This window comes from Neoarius graeffei, chromosome 5 (assembly GCF_027579695.1).
Source record: "Neoarius graeffei isolate fNeoGra1 chromosome 5, fNeoGra1.pri, whole genome shotgun sequence".
In the NCBI taxonomy this organism is placed as follows: domain Eukaryota; kingdom Metazoa; phylum Chordata; class Actinopteri; order Siluriformes; family Ariidae; genus Neoarius; species Neoarius graeffei.
The window spans coordinates 10,587,198-10,599,530 of NC_083573.1; the positions used below are offsets into that span (position 1 = coordinate 10,587,198).

At 46.2% G+C, this 12,333-nt stretch overlaps 1 protein-coding gene across 2 annotated transcripts; it reads right to left on the reverse strand.

Annotated features, from left to right (window-relative positions):
- Positions 1-18: 18 nt before the first annotated feature.
- LOC132885875 (uncharacterized) lies at positions 19-7,142 on the reverse strand. Of its 2 annotated transcripts, none has more exons than XM_060920397.1 (4): positions 6,450-7,142; positions 3,157-3,228; positions 2,950-3,012; positions 19-1,197 (listed from the first exon to the last, which is right to left on the reverse strand). In XM_060920397.1, exons 1-4 carry the CDS (start codon positions 6,561-6,563, stop codon positions 85-87), a joined length of 1,362 nt encoding a protein of 453 aa, XP_060776380.1. In that variant the 5' UTR covers positions 6,564-7,142; the 3' UTR covers positions 19-84. The 2 variants fall into 2 exon arrangements, with proteins under 2 accessions (XP_060776380.1, XP_060776381.1); XM_060920398.1 differs by lacking the exon at positions 19-1,197 and adding an exon at positions 1,587-1,680.
- Positions 7,143-12,333: the final 5,191 nt, after the last annotated feature.

Here is a 12,333-nt window from a genome sequence, read left to right on the forward strand (position 1 = left end):
CACTTTCTTGTAGCACTATTCTCGCATTACATTCTTTATCATGCTACACATAAAAAACTCATTTAGTGGTTGTCCAGTTTGAGATCACACATTTACAAGTTTATCAAAAATAAACTGTTGGGCTCTCTGAAACAATGTTTTGCCACTGTTGTTGTCATTTTCAAGAGGGTTAATAGCAGCACTCAGTTCTTGCAAATCCCTGTCATTCAGTGGGGAAAATCCTCTTTGAGAGTTTGGAGGTGGGGAACAAAAAACTACCCCTGCTGCTGGAAGTTCTGTGTTTTGAAGATACTGCAAATCACTTTCCAGAGTAAAAAGCTGTACTGGTGTTCTATTTCCTTCAGATGACACTGAGTGATTGTTATACCCAGCTCTGAATTCATCTAAAGTGCGGTTGATTCTGGGTACATAGACATAATGGAGACAAAATAGGTCTGTTGCATTGTCTATGTCTAGGATACCCAGGGATTCCAGTTCATAAAAAATGGGTGCATAAATCTGGCTGCAGTTTTTGTTCAAATCTTGGTTAAAACGCTCTATCTGCTGGTTGTGTACAGAGTTTCCTGTTAAGACAGAGCCTTCACCCCTGCTCGCATGCATGTCCTCCCAAATCTTAATGTTCTCTACTCCGTGATCAGTCCTGATGTGTAGTGGTCTGCCAAACTGTCCAACAGCTGCATGAAAGAGCTCTTTCACAGTTTCAGAACGGTTATTGTTGGAGCAGCGAAGAAATATCAACATCCTACTGTAGCCGTCTATGGCACCATGAACAACCAATTTCCACCTAATCAACTTATGATTTCCATCCACATGCCATATGAAATTTGGATGTGGGACAGAGTATACTCGGCGAGCTATTGCTGGTCTTCTCCTGTCCAGGACACCAATTGGGTCTATCCTTCGCAATGAATCTCTTAGACGGTGTCTTTGTACCACAATGTTTTTAGAGCGAAGATGCCCCATAAGCATTACTTCAACATTTGGGTGTTCCGTTCTTATTTGTGACACTTCAAGATCCAGTTGTTGATCAGTGATGTTATTAAATTTTGAAGTCGGGATATTAAAGTCTTGCAGTAACTTGTAGAAAGTTGGCCTTGAGATTGAAAGAATAGATGCTGCTTCTGTGAAGGTTGTTCTTAGTGAAAGAATATTTTCAAGCTCCTCTTGGGAAATCTGATGTCTTTGTTGGAAGTCATTCTAGAACAAAGCAAAGAATAAGGTATTTGGCATGGTTCTATAACAAAGAAGGACAAGGATGGTTTATTGTCACATGCATAGACATACAGTTGTGCTCATAAGTTTACATACCCTGGCAGAATCTATGATTCTTTGGCCATTTTTCAGAGAATATGAATGATAACACAAAAACATCTTTTCCACTCATGCTTAGTGGTTGGGTGAAGCCATTTATTGTCAAACAACTGTGTTTTCTCTTTTTAAATCATAATGACAACAGAAACTACCCAAATGACTCTGATCAAAAGTTCACATACCCTGGTGATTTTGGCCTGATAACATGCACAGAAGTTGACACAACTGGGTTTGAATGGCTGCTAAAGGTAACGTCCTCACCTGTGATCAGTTTGCTTGTAATCAGTGTGTGTGCATAAAAGCTGAGTGAGTTTCTGGGATCCAGACAGACTCTTGCATCTTTCATCCAGCCACTGACGGTTCTGGATTCTGAGTCATGGGGAAAGCAAAAGAATTGTCAACAGATCTACGGGAAAAGGTAGTTGAACTGTATAAAACAGGAAAGGGATACAAAAAGATATCCAAGGAAGTGATAATGCCAGTCAGCAGTGTTCAAACTGTGATTAACAAATGGAAAATCAGGGGCTCTGTTAAAACCAAGCGAATGTCACAAAGTATCTCACCTACAATACGCCAAACAGCACAGAGACAAGCCTCAAAACTTCTGGAACAAGGTAATTTGGAGTGATGAGACCAAAATTGAACTTTTTGGCCACAACCATAAACGTTTACATTTGGAGAGGTGTCAGCAAGGCCTATGATGAAAGGAACACCATTCCTACTGTAAAGCACGGAGGTGGATCGCTGATGTTTTGGGGATGTGTGAGCTACAAAGGCACAGGAAACTTGGTCAAAGTTGAAGGAAAGATGAATGCAGCACGTTATCAGCAAATACTGCAGGCAAATTTGCACTCATCAGCCCGGAAGCTGCGCATGGGACGTACTTGGATGTTCCAACATGACAACGATCCAAAACACAAGGCCAAGTCGACCTGTCATTGGCTACAGCAGAACAAAGCGAAGGTTCTGGAGTGGCCATCTCAGTCTCCTGACCTCAATATCATTGAGCCACTCTGGGGAGATCTCAAGCGCGCAGTTCATGCAAGACAGCCCAGGAATTTACAGGAACTGGAGGCTTTTTGCCAAGAAGAATGGGCAGCTTTACCATCTGAGAAAATAAAGAGCCTCATCCACAACTACCACAAAAGACTTCAGGCAGTCATTGATGTTAGAGGGGGCAATACACGGTATTAAGAACTGGGGTATGTAAACTTTTGATCAGGGTCATTTGGATGTTTTTTGTTGTCATTGTGATTTAAAAATAGAAAACACAGTTGTTTATCAATAAATGGCTTCACCCAACCACTAACCATGAGTGGGGGAAAAAGTTGTTGTGTTATCATTCATATTCTCTGAAAAAAGGCCAAGAAAGCAAAAATTCTGCCAGGGTATGTAAACTTATGAGCACAACTGTAGTGGGTAGAGTAGGACATGCAGTGAAATTGGTTAAAAGGGTAATTGAAGGGGAAAAAATTATAGACGGCAGCACTCCCACCATCTTTCTCTTAAAATTATACAATGACTCACAGATCATAGGCTTATTTAAGTAATGTTAAACAAAATAGAATGGACTATCAAGAGATGAGAGATACATGAGAAGTAAATCAAACCAATTTGAATATGAATATTAATAAGTACCGAGACACAGGTCATTGGGGCAAGGCCTGTTGCTGAAGGTATGGTAGCACCGGTGCTGGGGCCCTGGGGAATTTTAAAATATAAACAAAACATAAAAGACATTAGCTTGTCACATGTTAGTGTTTTGTAAAATATCCCACCATGCAGAAAATGACACCACACAGATAAAAAAAACAGCAGCCAGCTAGGTTAGAAAGTATATTATACCGAGTGGTGTGATGTTGCAGTGGAGGTGGTGGGTGTGGCTGGCCCAGGTGTGTAACTGTCACTGGTGGAAGCCTGAAGAGACATTAACAAAATATTAGGAACATTATCTTTCATGGGTTTATACACAAAGCAGTTAAAAACACGAGTATGTGTTTGGCAATGGACAAAAAAGCAAATATAGGAAAATCTAGGGGAAAAGAGACACTGTTCATGTTTGTAATGCCTCCTAGTACCTTCTTCATATTAAATTAAAAGTTGTTACCAGCGTGGCAGCCTATGCCCCATCCCCATTGCCTCGCAGGGCGGTGATACTGTAAGTAACCTGCATGCCTCGTAGCAGCAGTCACATTGTACAGCAATGGTCCCAAATTCTAGTCTGTATTGCCCAGGATGCACAAACAGTAAACCGAACGTTCTCCGGTCCCCAGAAAATGCGTCTGTTCATGTGTCAGGTTTTTGTCATTTCCAAACCAAGTGCCATGAAAACAATAGCTAACTTCGAAGTGCCTTATTCATATTACATTAAAGGTTACCAGCGTGGCTGCCTCTGCCCTATAGATTGTGTCATAATGCTCCGGTCCCCTAGCCTGGCTATCGCCAGACCATATCACATACTAGTCAAAGCAGTATGGGATTTCCCAGGCTACTGGCCCCATCTTTGCCGTGCACAACGGTGAGAAGTAGCCCAGTAGTACCACCAGTCAGTCACACTGAACGGCAATTATAATCTGTATTGGTCTGGGTACACGAACAGTCCGAAGTAGAGCATGACATTTGTCGGGAATTCCCGCGGGTCACGTGAATCCCGTGGGATTCCCACGGGATGGGAATCAAAATTTTATTCATCCCGTGATTGGATTTATTCCCATGACGGGAATAAAAATCAACGGGAGCGGACAGGAGTGGGAACGTCGTTTTTACAGCAGACGGGAGTGGGAACGTCGTTTTTACAGTCCTCTTTCAATGAACCAAAAACAGTCTAAAGAACTACACTTCCAACAATGCTTTGACTTCCGCTACCGGAACTTGCATGCTGTAAAGGCGGCACAAAATCAAATGAAGAACACGAGATGCAACCAAAGTCGGTCTCTGATGCAATGGAGAAAAAATGAAGAGTGACCTGCAAAGTAAGGTGAAAAACAAAGACACCTCAGTACAACTCGTAGGTACAAGGCGTACCTCCCTTCACCCAAAGAATGTTAATGCACTTCTGTTTCTTCACAGCAACATGTAATGGCATTAAGTAACAGTTTTTCACACATACACTTGCACACTGTATAATAAATACAGGGTGTTCCGAAAAAATGCATACACACTTTAAATCACTGTAATGTTGGTCTTTAATAAAATGTACATAATATTCAAAGTTTAATTTACAGACATCATTTTATTGTTTTGTCACCACCTATTCTCAAACTGATGTTTAAAGTTTGTTATGAGACCTGCAAGAGTCACTGAAGGTCAGTGCAGTAATTCCAAGAGAATTGTGATTACACGTACTCAGCAGTGCCTTGACCAGACTGAATGTCAGTTTTTGAGAATAAGTGATGACAAAATACTAAATTAAGGTCTGTACATTCTAAACACCTACTTTACAATGATTTAAAGTGTGTATACATTTTTTGGGACACCCTGTACATAATGATATATATATATATTTTTTTTTTTACTTTTGTTGTGGTTGCACCATTTGATGTTTTCAGGGGCAAAGTCAAATTCAGTTTTGTCAATTTCTTCGCATGCCCTGTTCATAAAAAGGAAGTTTCTCAGTTATCCTATGCGTAGACAGACATTAAAGGGCAGGACAACATATCAATAGTGATGGGCGCTTATTTTTTGTTTGTGACCTATCCTAGGTGTAACAACCAGTGTCTTAAAAATGGTTAAAAATCTATTTGAAATTGACTGAAAGAAATAAAAAAATACACATTTTGCAAACCTGATCAAAGTTAAGTGATGTGATTCTTTAGGTTCACACATGTTAGAATTCATTGGGCAAAAAGTTGTCACTTTGCACTTTTTTATTACACCAATCTAAGATTGGTACTTCAATGTTAATGCTTTAAGGGAACCAAATAAAAATGCTACATTTTTGCAACATGTTGGGATTAATTTAATTAAGATGGACATAAATAGATACGGTGTGACCAATGTACTGTGTTGGTTTAACTGGCCTCCATCTCAAACGACTACAGGTATTTACATTGCATTATTACATTACACTAAGCTGATGCTTTTTTTTTATCCAAAGCAACTTAGTTACTACAGGGTATTGATTACAACCTGGAGCAATGTGGGGTTAAGTGCTTTGCTCAAGGGCACTTAAGCCATGATAAGGGCAGGATTTGAACCAGCAACCCTCTGATCTAAAGACCAACTCCCTAGCCCACGGCTGCCTATTTTTGTTTGGATATGTAACCATGGATTACACCCATGATAAACTGATGAAACTGGATGAAAAACATCTAAATCTAAAAACAAAAACCATTAACCGTCTGAATGACTTAACTTATTTAAAAAAAAAAACGGGAGTGGGATGGGAGTGGGAGTCATTTTGAGTGGGAGCTGGATGGGATTGGGAATCGTTCTACAGGAGTGGGACGGGATGGGATTTGTCTTTTTACTCCGCCACGGGATTGGGACGGGATGGGATTTTTTTCTCTGGGAGCGGGATGGGATGGGAGTGAAAATCCACTCCCGTGTCATGCTCTAGTCTGAAGGTTCCCCTGTCCCCAGAAAAAGCGTCTGTTTATGTGTCAGGTTTTTGTCATTTCTAAACCAAGCGCCGTGAAAATAATAGCTAATGTCGACTTGCAAATAGAGTGCGCCACCAGATAAGCAATTAACAGATGCTAAATACAGTACATGCACAGCACGCAATACTAAAACGTCTACAAACCACTATTCATATCTATATAACCACATAATGATATATTACCGTCATAGCAGAAGTTTGTCGGGCAAATGGGCGATTTAAGACCCTAAGGAGCACTCAAACTTTAGAGTTACGACCTAGCCGTGAATGTTTTATTTAACACGAGAAGGCTCTCTGTGTAATGTTAGCATGGCACCGTTATGATCAAACGACAACCTTGTGAACTTTTGTCTCCAATTACATAATTATTACACAGTTAATTCCAAGCCATGAGTAGCACCTAGCCTCCTTAGCTGCAACCCTAACGCAAATCTCTATTTTCTACCAGCTGCCGGTCGCTGGTTTAGTTTAGTTAGTCTTACAAGAATCATCCTGTGTGATTTGGAAAACACATACACAGTAGCAGCTAGACACTTACCAAGCTGGCCTGTGGTAGCCCTGTGGGGTTTGCTGTCGCTGTCGTCCCTGCAGAGAAGTTTTGAATAGCCACCAGAACTGCTCTGCTGATGCTTTCTGCCAATGAGTCCGACATGTTTGCCAGTTATTATAACCGTGGAACAGTGGACACGAAGACAACCGACCAGAGGCGTTGCCAGGATGTCATGCTTGGGTGGGCATTTGGTTTATTTGGGGGGGCAACAAATTACATTTCTTATTGTAATGTATGTGTATGTATGTGTGTATAAGTCCCCCATTTTTGTGATCAGACGTGTTTCCCATGATTAATAGCGCATTCAGATGGGTATGAGCAAATTAATAGGACAAAGATTTCCTAAATGATAGTTGCTGGTGATTGGTTGAAGCAAAGTGGATAAAATAACATAATGGTGGGAAATCTGCACTGCTTGGAAGAGGTTTTGTTTATTGCTCTTGTGACATTTGCTACTTTTTATCATCATTGTCCTCACCATCATCATCTGCTTGACCCCAGGGAGTTGGGTAGCCCCACTGGGCTCTGAATCTGCTACAAATCCAGTAATGCAATTTGAACTATAAGATGTTTTGATTGAACTAGGTTTTGATTCCAGTAATTATCACCTACTAATGCTTCCAATTTCACAAATGGCCATTTTTAGTTCTTTACAAGAACAAAAATCTTTTGAAACTCTATTTTGCGTAATAATTTGGAACAGTCCATTTTTAGTTTTTTTTAATTTAAAAAAATACAGTTAGCATTGGAAGGTTCGTTCAAAAACAGTTGATTTGTACACTGACGGCTGATGACTTGAAAATTAGGACGATTGTCATTTCTATTGACTCTTCAGGAAAATCAGTGAAAAAAGTCATTTGCATAATAATTTGAAATGTAGTGTAAGTTGAGATCCATACTCACACATAAACATTCAGAGGGTCAAACATGAAAAAAACAGACACATGAAAAAAAGGTTGGGCTTCATTATGCACCATATCTGCATCTAGTGATAAAAGGAAAGGACCTGTCATTACATGGACTTTGTTAGGGTTTTGCTGGGATTCGAACCTAGTTCGTAGGTGTGATAATCCAGCAAACCCCCACTAGGCCACCAGGGGGATGACTCAAATGCAGAGGCGTGAGGCGGAAGTAGAAAAAGAATCAAAAGGTTTATTTAAACTATATACACTATATACAGGGCAAAACAAAAGACAAAAAAAACCCAAAGAGTATAATCCAAAAGAAAAGCAAAGTGCAAAAATTCAAAAGCTAAGAAGATCAAAAAACACAGTACAAAGGAAACTGGAGATAAACATAACAGCACAAAGACTCCGTGACAAGAGGACTGAACTCAGGGGTATAAATAGACAAACTAATTAAGGACACAGGTGAAGATAATTAGGCAATTAACACAAACACAAAACACAGGAACAGTGGCGGCCTCTAGAGGCCAAAATAAACACGACATGAAAAGGAAATAACAGCGGCCTCTAGAGGCCAAAACAGTCCTAGTCCTAACAGGACCCCCCCCTCTAGGAGCGTCTCCTGACGTTCCCAGGGCGATCCGGATGGGCCGAATGGACGTCCCGACATAGTTCTTTATCAAGGACATCCCGAGCAGGAACCCAGCAGCGCTCCTCAGGACCATAGCCCTCCCAGTCCACCAGATATTGCAACCCGCCGTGGACCCGGCGGGAGTCAAGCAGGCGATTCACAGTGAACACAGTCTGCCCCTGGAAGATGCGGGGGGGTGGGGGGTTCCTAGGGGCAGGGGCATACGTAGACGTCAGTACGGGCCGTAACAGGGAAACATGGAAAGTGGGGTTGATCCTCAGAGTCCGGGGCAACTGGAGCCGGTAGGAGACAGGGTTCACCCTGCGCACCACCTTGAAGGGGCCAATGTAGCGAGGAGCAAGCTTGCGGTTCTCCACCCGCAGTGGAAGGTCCTTAGTGGACAGCCAAACACGCTGCCCAGGGCGGAAAGCGTGTGCAGGTCTTCTATGGCGGTTGGCCTGAGTCTGGTTGGTTCTGGAGGTCTGTATGAGGGTCTTCCTGACCTTGCTCCAGGTCTTGCGACACCGTCTCACATATTGGTTGACCGAGGGCACCCCCGCGTCCTCCTCCTGGTCCGGGAACAGAGGTGGCTGGAACCCGAATTGGCACTGGAATGGCGACAGCTTGGTGGCCGATGACTGCAGGGTGTTGTGGGCGTACTCCGCCCATGGCAGCCAGGTGCTCCACGATGTCGGGTTATCCATAGCCAGGCCTCGCAGGGTGGTTTCCAGGTCCTGGTTGAGCCTCTCCGTCTGACCATTGGAATGTGGGTGAAACCCAGAGGAGAGGCTGGCAGTGGCTCCGATGACCTTGCAGAACCCGTGCCACACTCGGGAGGAGAACTGGGGCCCTCGGTCTGAGACGATGTCCTGTGGAAGACCAAAGACTCGGAAGACATGATTAAACAAAAGTTTCGCAGTTTCAAGAGCAGAGGGGAGTTTGCACAGTGGTATGAAGCGGCAGGCCTTGGAGAATCTGTCAACTAAGACCAAAATGACCGTGTTACCTTGTGACTCAGGGAGACCCGTGATAAAGTCGACTGCCACGTGGGACCAGGGACGCCGGGGAATGGTCAGAGGATGCAGGAGACCCTGGGGACGCTGTCGTGGGTTCTTGGTTCTGGTGCAAACCTCACAGGACAGGACAAATGACCTTACTTCCTTCTCCATGTTAGGCCACCAGAAGCGTCTTTTCAGGAAGTCCAGGGTCCTCCGAGCTCCCGGGTGGGCGGTGAGAGGGGAAGAGTGACCCCACTGGAGAACCTTGGCCCGGGCTTGATGTGGGACGTACAAGAGGCCTGGTGGCCCCGTCCCAGGACCGGGGTCCTGGCGTTGGGCTCGTCGGACAGCCTCCTCAATACCCCAGCGGACAGGGGCCACAATCCAGGACACAGGGATAATAGGCCCGACTTCATTCTCCCTGTTAGTGGCAGAGAACAGTCTGGACAGTGCGTCAGGTTTGGTGTTCTTGGAGCCGGGGCGGTATGAGAGGGTGAAGTCAAACCGACTGAAAAACAGGGCCCACCTAGCCTGTCGAGGGTTCAGTCTCTTGGCTTGCTGGAGGTACTCCAGGTTCTTGTGGTCAGTCCAAACCAGGAATGGATGTTGTGCTCCCTCCAGCCAGTGCCTCCACTCCTCAAGGGCCAGTTTGACCGCTAGCAGTTCTCGATCCCCCACATCGTACCGGGACTCAGCAGGACTCAGGCGGTGGGAGAAGTAAGCGCAGGGGTGCAGCTTTCCTTCCGAGCGTTGAGAGAGCACCGCGCCGACACCACTGTCCGAGGCGTCCACCTCCACGATGAATGGTTGGGAGGTGTCCGGGAGAACCAGAATGGGTGCCGTGCAGAAGCGGTCCTTGAGGTCTTTGAACGCCTTTTCTGCCTGAGGAGACCAGCCATAAGATCCACCTGTCCCTTTGGTGAGGTCTGACATGGGTGCTGCCACAGAACTGAAGTTCCTGATGAACTTGCGGTAGAAGTTAGCGAATCCTAAGAACCGCTGAACCTCCTTAACGGACTTGGGAGTAGGCCAATCCTGGACGGCCAGGGTCTTGGCAGGGTCCATTTGGAGTTGGCCTGTCCGTACAATAAATCCCAGAAAGGAGACCTCGCGAACATGAAATTCGCATTTCTGGGCCTTGGCGAACAGATTGTTCTGTAGCAGCCTCTGGAGAACCTGGCGGACATGGTGGCCGTGCTCCTGCACGGTCTTGGAAAAGATAAGGATGTCGTCGAGGTAGACAAAAACGTATAGGTTAATCATGTCCCTTAAGACGTCGTTGATTAGGGCCTGAAAAACAGCTGGTGCGTTGGTGAGTCCGAAGGGCATCACCTGGTATTCGTAGTGCCCAGACGGGGTGTTAAAGGCAGTCTTCCACTCGTCTCCCTGTCGGATACGGATGAGGTGGTATGCGTTCCGTAGGTCCAACTTGGTGAAGACGGTGGCGCCTTGGAGCAGGTCGAAAGCTGTGGACATCAGCGGAAGGGGATATCGGTTGCGCACAGTGATCTTATTCAGGCCCCTGTAATCAATACATGGTCGGAGCCCCCCATCCTTCTTGCCGACAAAGAAGAAGCCGGCTCCAGCAGGTGAAGTGGAGGGTCGAATAAACCCAGAGACCAGGGCATCTTTGAGGTATTCCTCCATGGCCTTGCGTTCTGGCTGAGAGAGTGAAAACAGTCTGCCACGAGGAGGGGTAGTCCCAGGGAGCAAGTCGATGGCACAGTCGTAGGCCCGGTGCGGAGGAAGAACGGCGGCCCTGCTCTTGCTGAATACCTCCTTGAGATCCCAGTACTCTGTGGGAACTTGAGATAACTCGGTGAGATCAGGGGGCTCGGCAGGAGACACAGGAGAGCTAGAGAGCAGACAAGAGGCATGGCATGCAGGACCCCATTCCACAACCTGGCTTGTTACCCAGTCTATGCGAGGGTTGTGGCGAGTAAGCCAAGGAAGGCCTAGAATAACTGGGAACTCAGGTGAAGGAATCAGGTGCAGGGATATTTCTTCCTTGTGACCTTGAGACTGGAGGAAAACTGGAGAAGTAACTTGGGTGACTCTTCCATCACCTAACGCTTGGCCATCGAGGGCAGACACAGACAGTGGGACTTCAAGAGGTGCAGTCGGAATATTGATGCTTTGGGCGAAGTGAATATCCATAAAGTTCCCAGCCGCCCCTGAGTCTATCAAAGCTTGACAAGAGTGGACAGACTCACCCCAGGAGATGGAGACCGGGATGTAGATTCCTTGGCCAGGGAGTCCGGGAGAGAGGGTAGGCCCCGTCACAACCCTCCCTCGGCTGGACGGGGCGGTCCTTTTCCCAAGAGTTCGGGACATGATGCTCGGAAGTGACCAGGCTTGCCACAGTAGATGCAGCACTTGTCCCTCCTTCTGCGCTCCCTCTCAGATGCGGAGAGGCGAGTACGACCCACTTGCATGGGTTCTGGACAGTCACTGAAGGAGGTAGACGGTCTCCAGGTAGAGGTAGGGAGGCTGGGGGGGCTCAAGGCTTGGTGGCGTTCTCTCATCCTGTTGTCCAGACGAATAGCATGTGAGATGAGGGTTTCGAGGTCACTTGGGCATCCAATAGAGGCCAGACCGTCCTTGATGGGGTCAGACAGACCATGGTGGAAGGCTGACACCAGGGCAGTCTCGTTCCATCCACTTACTGCTGCGAGTGTTCGGAACGAGATGGCGTAATCTGCGACGCTTCCTCCTTGCCGGATGGACATGAGCTTTCGGGCTGCGTCGGTACTGATGTCTGCCTGATCGAAGACCCGAAGCATCTCTTCAGAAAACAGCTGGAAATCAAAGCACTCAGGTCCCTGTCTTTGCCAGATAGCAGTAGCCCAGGCTCGCGCCTTACCAGCTAATAAGGTGATCACAAAGGCAATCTTGCGGCGATCCGTAGTGTAGGTGGTAGGCTGAAGCTCAAAGGTGAGTTGACACTGGGTAAGGAACTCTCGGCACTCACTGTGCTTGCCGTCATACCTCTGTGGTGCAGGAAGGCTGGGTTCACGAGGTGAAGAAGGCAGCATTGCAGGAGGCACTGGAGCAGGAGTGGGAGCTGGATCAGGAGCAGGAGATGCAGGCAGAGATGTCAGCTGTGCCAGGGTTTTCCCAATTTGCTGAAGCAGTTCCTCGTGGCGAGCGAGGGCCTCACGTTGGCTGGTGAGCGTACGTCCATGAGCGTCCATGGTCGCTCCGAAGCGTGTCAAAGCTGCCATAATTCCCTGAAGGTTGGCCGGGTAGACAGTTGAAGCAGCCTCTGCTGAGTCGGTCATGACGGAGTCTTTCTGTTAGGGTTTTGCTGGGATTCGAACCTGGTTCGTAGGTGTGAT